At 57.2% G+C, this 12873-nt stretch overlaps 1 protein-coding gene across 1 annotated transcript; it reads right to left on the bottom strand.

The window, feature by feature from the left end:
* Window positions 1-656: 656 nt before the first annotated feature.
* On the bottom strand, window positions 657-11223 carry NANOS3 (nanos C2HC-type zinc finger 3). The gene is made up of 3 exons (XM_019746168.3): window positions 10736-11223; window positions 2746-3106; window positions 657-842 (listed from the first exon to the last, which is right to left on the bottom strand). The coding sequence occupies exons 1-3, from the start codon at window positions 11135-11137 to the stop codon at window positions 799-801; spliced, it is 807 nt and encodes a 268-aa protein (XP_019601727.2). The 5' UTR covers window positions 11138-11223; the 3' UTR covers window positions 657-798.
* Between the last annotated feature and the right edge of the window lie 1650 nt (window positions 11224-12873).

Raw genomic sequence — 12873 nt, 5'->3', positions numbered from 1 at the left:
CAAGCAGACCCAGCTGCTTTCACAGGACCCCCCAGGACACAGCCCCATTCCTTGCCCCCACCCCCAGAAGTCCTTCCCTTGCTCTGAAGTTCCTGGCATGTGACTCCAAGGCGCCAGCTTTCTGGGACATTGTGGTGTAATTGTCTCTCCATTTCCCCCCTCAAATCAGGGCTCCACCCCCAGCATGGGGGAATCCCACCCATTTGGCATGTTACTACGTGTAGGGTGGCTGGGCATTTGAGGACACCAAGCGTCAAAGAAAGGGCCTACTGTGCTAAGCCGGCAGCAGACTGTCCAGCCCAGAAGTACCAGTAATGGGGCAATGACCTCGCAGAGTCCCACAGTTGCCCTGTGGTACCCACTCCCTTATCTCAGTTCACCCCAGTGCCTCCGGGTGAACAACAGTCAAGAAAGTAGGGGTCAGAGTAACAAGTGTGGCTGACAGGAGAGAAAAGAGGTGCCCCAGCCCCTCCGGAGATGTTCCTGCTACCGTGACCCAAGACCAGCCTCGTCTGACGCTGATCCATTCGTAGATTTATTGAGCGCTGACTAGGTGCCCAGAGCTGGGGCAGGTGGGCAGGGGTGTCCAAGGACCACCACAGGGCTCTTTCGTCTGTGCTCTCAGGCCCTGCTCCATCACTCCAGCCCCAGGCTTGGGGTGTGTCCAGGGGCAGGTCCTTGCCAGGTGCATCTTCCCCAAAATCCAGCCTTTATTGAGTCAGGGTCCCCAGGCCGGGGAGAAGGCAGCATCCCCATCCTCCCTGCAACTGCCTCCTAAGCGGAAGTGGAGGGACAGCATTAAGAGGGCGAAGGTCCAGACGACTTCCCCGCACCTTTGGAACCTGGATTTTAAAAGCAGAGGAGGGAGGAAAAAAACATTAGGTGATGAGTCCAGGTTCCCGAAGTACCATCTCAACCTGCAGAGCTGCCGAACTCTGGCTCCATCTGGAGGCTGCTTCTGGAAGAGCATTCCAATCTCATTCCTACACGAGGGCGGCTCCAGGAGAGACCCAGAGCCCGGCACAACGCAGAAACCCACTGGGGACTGCCCGTGCTGCCCCCTCGTGGCTGCAAAGCTCCCGGGAGCCGGGATTTGTGACACCCAGGCAGGGAGACCTGCACCGTGCAGCCCTTCAGTGCCAAAGGAGGGCTCCCTCACCCTTCACTCCACACCCTGGGAGGTGAGATTTCCTGCTCCTTCAGAATTAAAAATGAGGATTCTGTAACCATCATCTCTATGTCCCCTCAGCTTCCCGCATCTCCAAGTTGGACCTCCCAGAACCTCCCAGGGATACTAGCATCTCCTCCTGCAGGCAGTCTTTCACTCTTTTAACAAACGTTCATTTTGCAACTGCCGGGGAGGGGCGGAGTCCTCCTACAGGGTCACCTCCCTCAAGAAGCTCACAATCTAATGGGGAAAGCAGTACCCGCCCTTGGCACCCAAATGGGCAGCGACACCTCCCCATCATACCCACCTCCTCTGTTGGCTGACTTCCCATAAAGTCACTAAAAGGGATTTGTCCTTTAAAACCCCAGAGGAGCTGAGGTCTTTTATATCTATAATGGTAACTGCTCCCATTTAAGCCCAAGCTACTCAAAGACTGCATGGTCCATGGCCTGGCAGCATGGCGGCCTCATAGGGAGCCAGTTAGAAATGCAGGTGTTCAGGACCCACCCAGACCTGCAGAATTGAAATCCACATTTTTGTGAGCCAGATCAGGGTAACCCCACATGGTGGGCCGTGCAGGTGAGAGCAAGTTTAAGACCTCAGGAAGGCTCCAGTTGCAGCTCTCTCCTAAGCTGCAGCCCTAAATGCCATCCTGGGCTGCTCCTCACACAACAAACTTGTAGGGCTCCCCCCCCAAAACTGACGTTCCCTCCTGCCTGCCTTGGACCTCTACCTGGAAAATCAGGCTCTTCCAACACCCTCAAATCTGTCCCCACAGCCAGCTGCTTAGGCCTGGTCCAACACACTCTGCACACAAACCTGGTCTTATCCCTTCCATGGCTCCGTAGTGCCCAAGTTCAAACTCTTTAATGTGACCTGCAAGGACCTATAGAGCCTTGGCCTGTTCCCAAATCTGACACCTCCCCCTCCACCATAGAAGCATACACACTCCATCCCTAAGTTCTTGAATAAGCCCCAATGCCTGGGCCACACTTCTAGTGCTCCACCAAACTTACTTAGGCTTCCAAAAGTCACTTCCTCCAGGAAGCCCTCCTGGACCCCCTCATCTGGATCAGGTGCTTCCTCTAGACTCCCCCATTCAGCACCTATCACCCTGTGTTTTAACTGCTGCTCTCCCATTTATCTTGCCCACTGCTGGCCCAGTCCAGTGCTTGGCACAGAATGGGCACACAAACTATGGGCAAACGAGTGAAGAAATGAGGAAGCTAGAGTTCAGAGAGTCTGAGCAACTTCTCTCAGGCCACACAGCTCCTCGGTGCCAAACAGTCCACGTCATTGCTGTACCTGTCTGCAGATCCTACTGCTAGTCCCCATGGCCTCCCTGCCACATAACCTGTGCCTGGAAAAGGACAGCATTTCAGAGAGGGACAGGCCCTTGCCCAAGGCCACACACCAAACTCAAGCCCCAGTTTACCCACATTGGGCAACACTTCTAGAATACTGTCCTAAGGTTTCTACACAGATTCTCTCCCCCCAGCCCTCTGAGGTGGGTACTGGGGCTAATTCCACTTCATAGAGGCAGAAGCCCTCCCTCCACAGCCGATTTCCCCAGCCACCTGCACTGGTTCCTCCTGCTCCTCGGTGGTGACTGGAGTCCTGTGTCCTCGCCTTGTCAGGCCGGGCCAGCCTCTTGCCAGCGGAGTTGCGGGTGGTATAGCTGTAGACAGAGGTGTAGCCTTGGCCGGTGAGCGGGCAGAAGCGGCGGGTGTGAGCGCGATCACGAGTGGCACCACACTGAGGGCACACGTAGTCTCGAAGGATGGGGCACAACACCCGGCCTTCCTCATCCTTGAGCACGTGAGACTGGTAGATGGCTCGGGACTCGCCGTTGTGTTTGCAGAAAGAGCACAGGCGTTCAGGAGCTGGTGAGGATTCTTGGCTGGACCTCTGATCCTCTGGTCCTGGTGCTGGTTCTGGCTGGGGATCCAGCCTGGTCTCAGGCTCTTCTTCCCCACGCAAAGCCCCCACCAGACGTGCCAAACCCAGGTAATCTGTCCATGGGTCAAAGGTTCCCATGGCCGGGCAACGTGTGCCAAGGGCAGAGAGAGAAGAAACCCTGCCTGCGCCCAGTTAGTTCTTCTCTCCTTCCTCCCTGCCCCTCCCTGCCCCTCTCTGGAGCCTAGGAGTCTGGGCTGTCAGTTCCCTCCTTATACCTCTAAGGGGGTGTGAAAGGGGAGGAACAGGCTGTGGGAGATTCCTTATTGTCACAGGAGGGCTTGCTGCCGCTCCCAGTAAATGCACCTGCCAAGGAGATGCATCTCTGAGTGGGGGTAAGGGTGTGTGTGTGACAGAACATAGTCTGCAGGGGGTACCCACATTTTGGAGCTACACACCCCACCCAGAGGGCACTGGAAGGGCTACCCCCACTCCTCCTTAGAGAAGGCCTGCCACCTTGCCCCACAGGGTTTTGGGGGTGTGGGGTGTTGGAAGCCTGCCCCCAAGACAAACATTGCTGTAACTGGTAACTAGTAACTGCTTTCTTCCTTACCCTGGGCTGGGGGAGGGGCCGGTGCCCCTGGGCCTTTTGGGGAGGGAAGAAAGCTGCTGATTTTTTCCTGCTGAAAAAAACTGTCTTTAGAAGGGGGATGGTGCTTGGCTCACGGGATGGAGGGACAAGGACCAAGGCCCTCAGCTCTGGCCTCCAGAGCTCTTTCACACCCATTGTCTCAGTGGAACCCCACTTAATGGATGAACAAACTGAGGTGTGAAGCCACCTACCCATAGGTTTATTCACAAAGACTTAACAAAAAATCCTGCCTCTCCCATCCAGTTACCCAAGTCTAGGAGCCCCGGAGGCTAGGTGCTAGCAAGGCAGCCTGTCCTGGTTCTCGGGTGGAGAGGGTGTGAGATAGGGAGGTGGGGGAGAGCAGAGGTACAGGTTGATCTAATGGGGAACCCCCAGCATTCACCAGCACCTTGATCCCCCCTCCCTCAAATGAAACCTCAGCTTAGTCTCAGAAGGGTAAAGCGTGCCCAGGAATCACACATGTGGGGCACAGATATGCAGGTGGAGGGATCAGTTGGCACCGAGGGAGGGAATTTGAAGGTAAAGCAGGGGTCTGCGGGCACCGGGCAAGGAGAGTGAGAAAGCTGGGCCCAAGACTTAGACACAGAGAAGAGTGGCTATGCTGCCTACCCACCCCACTCCTTACTGCAAGAAAGAAAGATTCATTGAGCCCTCCTCGAGCAGGGCTCACCACTCCCTTTCAAAAAGGTTTTGCAGCTGCCCAGTCCCCTCCCCCCCCCCCCACAAGGTGTCTTCCCCAAATCCAGCTTCCATCAGGATCCCAGACACCAGCCCTCCCCAAGGGGTGAGAGGCCAGGGTCAGGGCAAGGTACAAGCTGAGCAATTTGGGGGAAAATCCTGATGGGTCTTGTTCCTCAGCCCAATCCCCTCAGGCTGTGTGCGGCCCAGCCACAGTGACATTCATCCCTCGGTGGGTCTGGCCTCCGTCCTCACAACCCACCGACAACAATGAATGTTGATTGTGACCTTCGCTGTGGCCTACAGGTCGGACTGGCCCCACCCACCAAGATTTGGAAGGTGGGGGTTGCGCTGGGTGGATGGCAGTTCCAGGCCTCAGGGTCCACTCAACGGTCGATGGTTTGCCTGAGCTGCCCAAACTCACCGACAGGTTGAATGTTCCCCCAAGCCCTTGGCAACTTCTTGGGGGTGGGGGGTGGGTCCCAAAGTGGAGGGCGGGGAGGCAGGGAACTGGAGAGGGGAGGGAGGGACCTATGGAATCATTAAGTCAGCAAATAGTAGGTGCCAACTGTCTGCTCCAGGACCTGGAAAAGCACTAGATTAATATAAATAATAGTAACAATAGATATTTATGTAGCCTTTTCTACATTGATCTTGTACTGGGTGTTGGGGTCCCTTCATGCATTTACTCAAATCACCTTCAAATGGCCCTGGAAAGTGCAGGTGACACCCATTTGTCAGTTTAAGAGACTGGGGCCAGGGGGCACAGCTCTTAGGCCACTGGCTCCGATGCAACAGAGATAAACAAGTCATTTAAATACAATGTATACCTTCTGTGAGCTTCACCAAGTTCCCTGGCCCCAGGATCGTTTATGAATCACAACAACCCCTGGGAGTCATCAGTGTCTCCATTTTGCAAATGCAGGGCCTGCAGTGCCCCCCCCCCAGGCCCACCTGCCACCTGCAGGTCCACTTGCCCACTGGTCAAGGGAGAAACAAAAGGACAAGAGGGGTGACCCACCACCCTCCTGCAAGTTCTCAAGGCATCTGAACTTAGGCTCTTGGTGATGTGAAGGTGCAAGATCGCTCACCCTCCGTCCTCAAAATAGGCAGCAGTCAAATCGCTGCTCTCACTCCGACCGTGGCAAGATGCTCCCCGCCCCCCCATTTCCTCCCGGTAAAACAAGCCCCCAGTCCCACCCTCCAGGGGCCGCGAAGAGTTGGGCGCCCGGCCCCTCGGTTGTCCCCACATGCAGTCTTAGGGGAGGCCGCCCTCCACCTGGGTCTAGGGACCACGAGGACGGCCTGGGGAGAGTCTTTCAATTTTTCAGTCCCACCTGAAATTAATTTAAAAAATGGTGTAACACACACACAAAATTTCCAGTACCCTCCCATTTCACTCAGGGGAATACGGAGCCCTAAAGAACCCCTTGGCGTAACCCTGAAGCGGATCAAGGACCCCAAGTGTGTGCTAAGATTGAATGAACCCCAGAAATCCCCTGGCAGAGGGGGTTTGAGCCCTCAAAGCCGTCCAAGCCCTGCCCCTGAGACACCACCCAAGTCTGGCCCGGGAGACCCGCCCCTCGAAAACCACCGACCCAGGCCCCTCCCCAAGACCCGCATTCTTAAAGCCCACCCACAAATCGTCCCTAGGATCCACCCTCTAAAACCCACCCTTATAGACTCCCATGGAGCCCACCCACAAACTCAACACCCATAAAGCCCACCCCCTAATTGGGTCCTCAAAGAGCCCAGCTCCCCTAAGGCCTGCCCCCGGGCCCCCGCCCTCTGAGCCTGCCCCTTTTGGCACACATTTTGCCTGCCCCAGGAGCGCTCAAAGCCAGAGAGCCCCGCCCCCTACGATCCTCCTCTAAAGCCTGCCTACCTAGACCCCCACGGACCGCGTCCCTACGGAGTCCCCAAACCGCTTCCCGAATCCTGCAAGACGCCCCCGTGAAATTTCGCTATGAAAGCTCTTCCCCAAAGCCCGGCCTCTGGTCCCCAAAGCCCGGCCTCTGGTCCCCAGGCCGGGGTCCAGTCACATCTCCAGCCTGTCAGGGGCTCCGGGTGCGGGGGGAGAAGCACCCTCCCCCACGGCCCACCCAGCGTGAGGCCGAAGGGCCCCAGTCGGGCCCTGGAGTGAGTGGGTAGGTGGGCGGTGACCAGGGCTCCTCCCCTTTACCCCTGACAGGTATCCGAGCCCTCCCAAGGGAGAATGTGGGGTCGCCCGTCTTGGGGATGGACAGGGGATAGTGGTTCTAACGAAGAGAATGCCTAAAACTCTGGCGGAAGGAGGGTGGGTTGGGAGGGCAGAGATAGTAATAATAGGAAATATAACAATAACGCTTTACATACATCACCTTATTAGGATGATGTTTTAGCCATGAGGAAGGTGAGGCTCAGAGTTTGGTATACCACTCTCGGAGGTTCCTCAAAAGCTTTGTTCTTGGTGACTATAAGGCTAGAATGTGGGGGTCATCAGGTCCGAGGCATTCTGGCCATATCGAGGGACCCCAAAGACACCTCTTTCCCTTCTGTGCCTCCTCTCCGCTTGCTTGCCTGCGGGCTTTGATTTTGACCTGTCAAGGAGGGAGGTCCCTGCAACGGTTGTCCCCAAAACTGGAGAACGGGCAGGGGGTGTCTGGTCCCGGCAGACAGGAAGGCGGAGCTGGGGGATGGGCGGGGCTTCGAACCGAGGGGCGGGGCTGCCTGGGGGGTGTCTGTCTCCCTTTGTCTGCAGTGGTCTACGCTGGCTTCCCGCTCTTGCCCTCGGTGTCTGTCTGGGTCTGACTGCCCCTCTCGGGCATTTGTTTGTGTGGGTCTCCCACCCTGCGTGCGCTCCTGTCCCTGGCAGTCTGGGTCCGCCTGTGGGTGGCTGGCCCCTTACACCTGATCTGTGTCTGTCGGCCAGGCCCCTCGGCATATGGGGCTGGTCCTTGGCAAGGGGCAGCCTCATGTCTGTCTGCGTCTCACTGTCTGGATTCGGGGCTCTTGCGGGGGGAGCTGACTTCCTCCCGCCAAGTGTTCTGAGGCTTAATGGGGGGCCGATTGGGCTTCCATCTGACTTTGAAGCCCAGCAGGGTGTGTGTAGCTGTCTCCTTCCACCCCCAACCCCGGCCCAGTGCAAAGCAGAGGTGCCCTTCAAGGCTATTTTGGCCCTCATTCCTCTTCCTCACCGGTAATCCCTGGGACCCCACTCCCACCACGCCCCAGCTGGGAGGGTCTGTCTGGGCAGGGGGCTGGGGGTGAGTGAGGTGAGGGGAGCCTTCCAGAAGCCACACTAACCTAGGGCCCACCCCCACCCTGAGCTCTAGGAAGGCAGGGCAGCTGGTGCTGGTCTGGAGGTCAGAGTCAGAGAAAAGAGGGTGATGGATGGAGGCAGCTCTGCCGTCAAGTTGAAGGGGGAGCAGCGCAGGGGTGGGGGTGGGGGAAGGCACAAGGTCAGAGGTTCAGAGCTTCCAAGGGGTGTCTGGCAGCCTGTATGTGTCTGTGTCTCTGTATGTCCATGCGCATGTTCCTACACCAGTGCCCTGTGTATCCCAGTGTGTACATGTCTGTGGGAGCCTGTGCATGGACCTAGAGGGGACCTGGGGGCGGAGGTGGTCAGGGCCTGGCAGACAAAGATCCTGTTGTGGGGGTATGGTAACAGCACACATGGGGTTCCTACGTGAGGTACTGCTGATGGCCCAAGCTGTCCAGAATGGCGAGCAGGGGGCTCCTCATTTCCCCCATATATGCGTGACTTCTCAGGTTCCTGCTCTGCCCTCCTCATGCCAGTGCCTGGCTTCCTCTGTCTGCTCAGGACTTTCAAGTGGGGATAGACAAGGGGCTCATCTGTCCCACCCAGACCTGGAGGTGGTCAGAGGGCTGGGAGCTGGACTTTCTTCCCAAGCCCACCAATTATGTGGGGCCAGGGTTAGGGGAGGCAAGAAGGCTCCAGCTTCAGAGTTAGGGTTGGGGGCTGTGGAGAAGCCTGGTGCCATTTAATGGGACATTTAGACACTTCTGCTGAGTCTCATGGTGCAGGGTGACCCTGGGTCTGGGTCAGGATGGACTCTGTCTGCAAAATGCCAGCAGCAGCTGCCTATGGGCCTGTTACTGGTGGGCTGTTGTGGGCTTGAGGTCCAAGCTACTCAGGTAGGCTATGGGGTTGAGGGGGGGTCTGTGGGTGTCTGTAAATCCAGGTGGGTATGTGCAATAGTGGAAGTCTGTCTCTATGCCAGCTTTGTGTGTGTGTGTTGGTTCATGTGTCGGCACTCCTATGGGCTTGTTTGTGTGTGGATGTCAGTGTGACTGGGTGTGTGTCAGGCTAATTGTGGGTAATGGCAGGACAACGTGTGAGCCAGTGTATGTGGGTGTCTGGCATTCGTTAGTGTCACTGTGGGTGACTGTAGTCTGTGCCATCCGATGACGGTGCCCCCTAACCCTGTTCACTAAAATGGCAGCTCCAGGAGGGCAGGAATTTTGGTATCTTTTATCCCCAGTAATAGAATAGTGCCTGTACATAACAGATGCTCAATAAACAAGTGTCAGGTTTATGGCCATCCGGGTGACTGTGGATTTCTGTGTGTCCCTGTGTCATTTCCCCGCGGGTCTGTGTGTGTCATTGTGCGTGTGTTATTGTATCTGTCTGTGTGTTGGTATTATTGTAGATTCCAGGTGTATTATCAAGTGTTAGGGTAGGTGATTATGGGTATAGGTACTATTGGAGGGGTTCACATGTGTTTGTTGGTGACAGTGTCCTAATGGGTGTCTAGGAGGGTCAGTTTTACCATGGGCAACCATGAGTCAGCATGTACAGCTGTGTCATGTGTGTATCTGTCAAGATTAATATGACCTGATATCAGCATCTGTATAGGTCTTGTACCATCTGTGTGTGTGTCCGGTTGCCTGGGTGACTATGGGTGACTATGGGTGTGTTCTGGCCTGGGTAGGCACGTATACGTCCATATGTGTATGTCCCAGTTCTTGTGGATAATAGTGTCTATCTGTGCTTGTGTCACGGACTTTAACATATATGTGATTGTCACGGTTACCCTGGGTGACAGCCTGTGGGTGCCCGACAGTGTACGTCTGACTGTCTGTGTGTGCAGTAGAGAGAGAATGATGTGTCTGTCGGTGTTATATGCAAGGCTGTGTCTGTGCCGTGGCCACTGTTAATGGTGGCTGCATTTTTGTGTGGCACTATTTTCACGGGTGTCAGCCCTGGTTGTCCACGTCATTGTGGGTGATGTGTGTGCCCACGTGGCGGTGTTATTATGGGTGATGGGTGTGTGTGTGTGTGTATCAGCATTCCTACAGGTATTGTGAGTAATGGGGAGGCTGTATGTCCAAGTATAGTGTGTGTATTTCGGGTTCTTCATCAGCAATTTGGGAATATCTAACTATGGCTCTGTAAATACATCTGTAAGCAGTCCAGGGCGGTGGGGAAAGGATGAGAAAGGAAATGGGGGAGACTGAAGTGTAGTGGGGTGAGGGAATGCTTCTCAGCTCCCATCAGCCAATGAGGGTTCTTCTCCATTCCCCCACCCCACCCCCAGCATGCCTTCTAGGGCAGGTCCCTGTGAAAGGCTCCCTGTCGCTTTAAAAGGGCTCCCCAGCAATGGGATTCAGGGCCGTTTTCCCTTTTTATGGCCAGTTTTGGAGGGCGTGTTCCTGTTAGCAAACCTTGGCCCCAGTAAATACCCTGCAGCCGGCCTTAATGACAGGCCGGTGGGGAGCCGGCGGAGGGCCGCTGCAGCCCTGGGCCTGCGGCCGTAGCCAGGCGGGAGAGGGAGCCCCAGCGGGGATCGGTCTCCGCAGGGCCCGCGCAAGCCCGCGCGCCCGTGAACTTGGCCGGGGGCGCCCACCTGAACGCGCGTGCCGGGCGGGAGACCCTCCCAGCCCTGCATTTCCTAGGTCCCCACTGCTCTGTTGCCCTAAGAACAAAGCTCGCCGCCGCCCTGTCCCGGGGCCTCCCAGCGGTCAGGTGTCAGTCGGCCCGGGCGCTGCTGTCCCTACGCCCCCATCAAGCATCCCCGCCCCTCGGGGGCATCTCTGCCCGCCCTCCAGCCCCCACCCGCGACCCGTCCTCTCGGACTTGAGGGCCTCCCTTTTGGGGAGTCTGGTCCTTCCCGCGCCCCTGCTCCGGGAAGGCGAGACGCAGAGATGCCGCCGGGGCCTCCCCGCCCCCCTTCCCCAGCCGCCGCAACAATGGAGGGCCGGGCCGCAGAGGCCGGGGCGTCCGCCCCCCCAGCCGCCAGCAGGTGCGCGAGGGGGCTGCGGCCGGGTCTCGCCGCCGTCCCGCCCCTCAGCGCCCCCTCCCCGCGGGCGGTCCCCGGCCCGCCGGCGCCCGCGCTCACCTCGTTTTGGGCCGCCGCCGCGTGTCCCCTCTTGTTTCCAAAACCCGCCCGGAAAAGCCCCCTGAGCCAAGGCGCTGGCACGGGAAATTGCATTTCGGCGGCTCCGGGGCTGGGCAAGGGCTCCCCAGGCCGCGGGCAGGGGGAGGGGGCCGCGGGGCTCCGGCGCCGGCTCGAACCCGCGGCCACCGCCTCCCGCCCGCCTGCCTGTCTGTCTCGGTGACGTGCCCGCGCTCCCCGCCGCCGCCGCCCCCTCCCTCCTCCCCGCGCCGCGCCGGGTGGTGGGTCCAGCCCCGGCCGTGTGTGCCCCGAGGCCTCCCGCCAGGCGCACCAGGACGCACGCGGGGATGCCCACCGGGCGCCAAGACGCAGCTCCTGGGTCTCGCGCGGGGGACACGGGGGCATGAGCGGGAACACGCAGGGACCTGGATACACGCAAACCTCAAAAGCGCAGGGGGAGCATACGCGCGTACAAAGGCACGCGGACCACAAACACAAGGGAAGGGCATGCAAGGGGCTGTCACACACCCACGGGAGGGCGTGGCGGGACATGTAAGGGCACTGAGGCACCGGTTACACGAGGTTGTCCATAAAAGCAAGCTACACACACATAGGAACACCCAGGGACACACATACACGAAAGATACAGACACCACATCCACCCGGAAAGAGGAAGGCCCTCAGAACTGAAATACATAGGAGGCCCGGGGGCAGATGTGGATAATACTGACACACACATACACAGACTCTGAGGGATAGCCACAGAACACACACACACACGTAAGCCCAGGGCCACACACAGCACACACAAGATATACAGACACACAGGGGTACACACAGAACTTCCATCCCTCCCCACCCACCAGGTGCACAGTTGTGGGACACACACACACACACACACACATAACACATAGACACAACACATGGATATATAAATAGAAGAGGAACACACCCTTAGAGACATACCAGGCACACAGGCTTAGGGGCACACACAGACATACAAAGTTCACAGACACACAAATATGTACACAATCACTCATGTACAAAGGGCAGAGGCACCTAGAATTCATAAACTCATACCCACACCACAAAACCCCAGGGCCACAGGGGTCTTTACGAACACACAAAATACAGGGACACTTGCAAGCAGACATGTGCACATGAAACCACCTGATTTAGGCACACGTGGGCTAGGTGCACAGGCCGTACACAGGTGGACTAGGAAGTTGTACACAGGTTGGGACTCTTTTTTTTTTTATTGGGGGACAGTGTGTTTCTCCAGGGCCCATCAGCTCCAAGTCATCCTTCAGTCTAGTTGTGGAGGGTGTAGCTCAGCTCCAAGTCCAGTGGCAGTTTTCAGTCTTAGTTGCAGGGGGCCCAGCCCACCATCCCATGTGGGAATTGAATCCGCAGCATTGTTGTTTTGAGAGCTCACACTCTAACCAACTGAGCTATCCGGCCACCCCAAGTTGGGACTCTTCTGAGCAGTCAGATACTTACACGGAGTTCCCATATTCATACACACACACACACACACACACACGCACACTCACACACTCCAGGTACACAGACACACACACAGCAGGGATCTTACACTGGCAGATGCTCCCTTCAGAGATCCACACACAGATCCCCCTGTAGCTCCCCAACACACACACACACACACACACACACACACACACACACACACACACCAGCCCCTGCCTGCACCACCGGCTGGTGAAGGGAGGTCACCTCAAGGCAGACCCTGGCCTCCTGTTGGCCAGCGGTAAGCGGACAGATTTCTCATTCTGTGTATTTATTTATCTCCTGCCCCTGTCTGAAAGGGGGTTGGAGAAACCGTAAGTGCCCCAAGTTCAGGCCTTAACCTTTGTGGGGACATGGTCATGCTCCACCTGGCCATACCCTCTCCTTTGGCCCCCTCACCACTGTCCTGCCTCAGTTGCCCCTTTCCCTATACCCTGCCCGCTTCCAGGTCTCAGCCCAGAATTAGCCAGCTGACTCAGGAGGGTGATGTCCCCAGGACCCCAGTTTGGGTCCAGCCCTATTCTTACCTAACACCCTGCCAAATGGGGGATAATCCCCTGGGGAGAAGCTGCAAGACAGACAAAAATAGTAACGGGGCCTCCTGCGTGGAGTCA

This window comes from Rhinolophus sinicus, chromosome 15 (genome assembly GCF_057876585.1).
Source record: "Rhinolophus sinicus isolate RSI-liver-muscle chromosome 15, RSI-T2T, whole genome shotgun sequence".
Lineage (NCBI taxonomy): Eukaryota > Metazoa > Chordata > Mammalia > Chiroptera > Rhinolophidae > Rhinolophus > Rhinolophus sinicus.
The sequence above is the reverse complement of the archived record's forward strand: the minus strand, read 5'-3'. Positions and strand labels throughout refer to the sequence as shown.

Coding starts and splice junctions, on each gene's coding strand:
- NANOS3 (XM_019746168.3), bottom strand. CDS start 11,137: ATGCCCCCGTGTCCCCCGCGCGAGACCCAGGAGCTGCGTCTTGGCGCC. Junction 3,107..10,735: donor CGGCGGCGGCCCAAAACGAG/GTGAGCGCGGGC, acceptor CTGGATCCCCAG/CCAGAACCAGCACCAGGACC. Junction 843..2,745: donor AGCAGGAGGAACCAGTGCAG/GTGGCTGGGGAA, acceptor TTTAAAATCCAG/GTTCCAAAGGTGCGGGGAAG.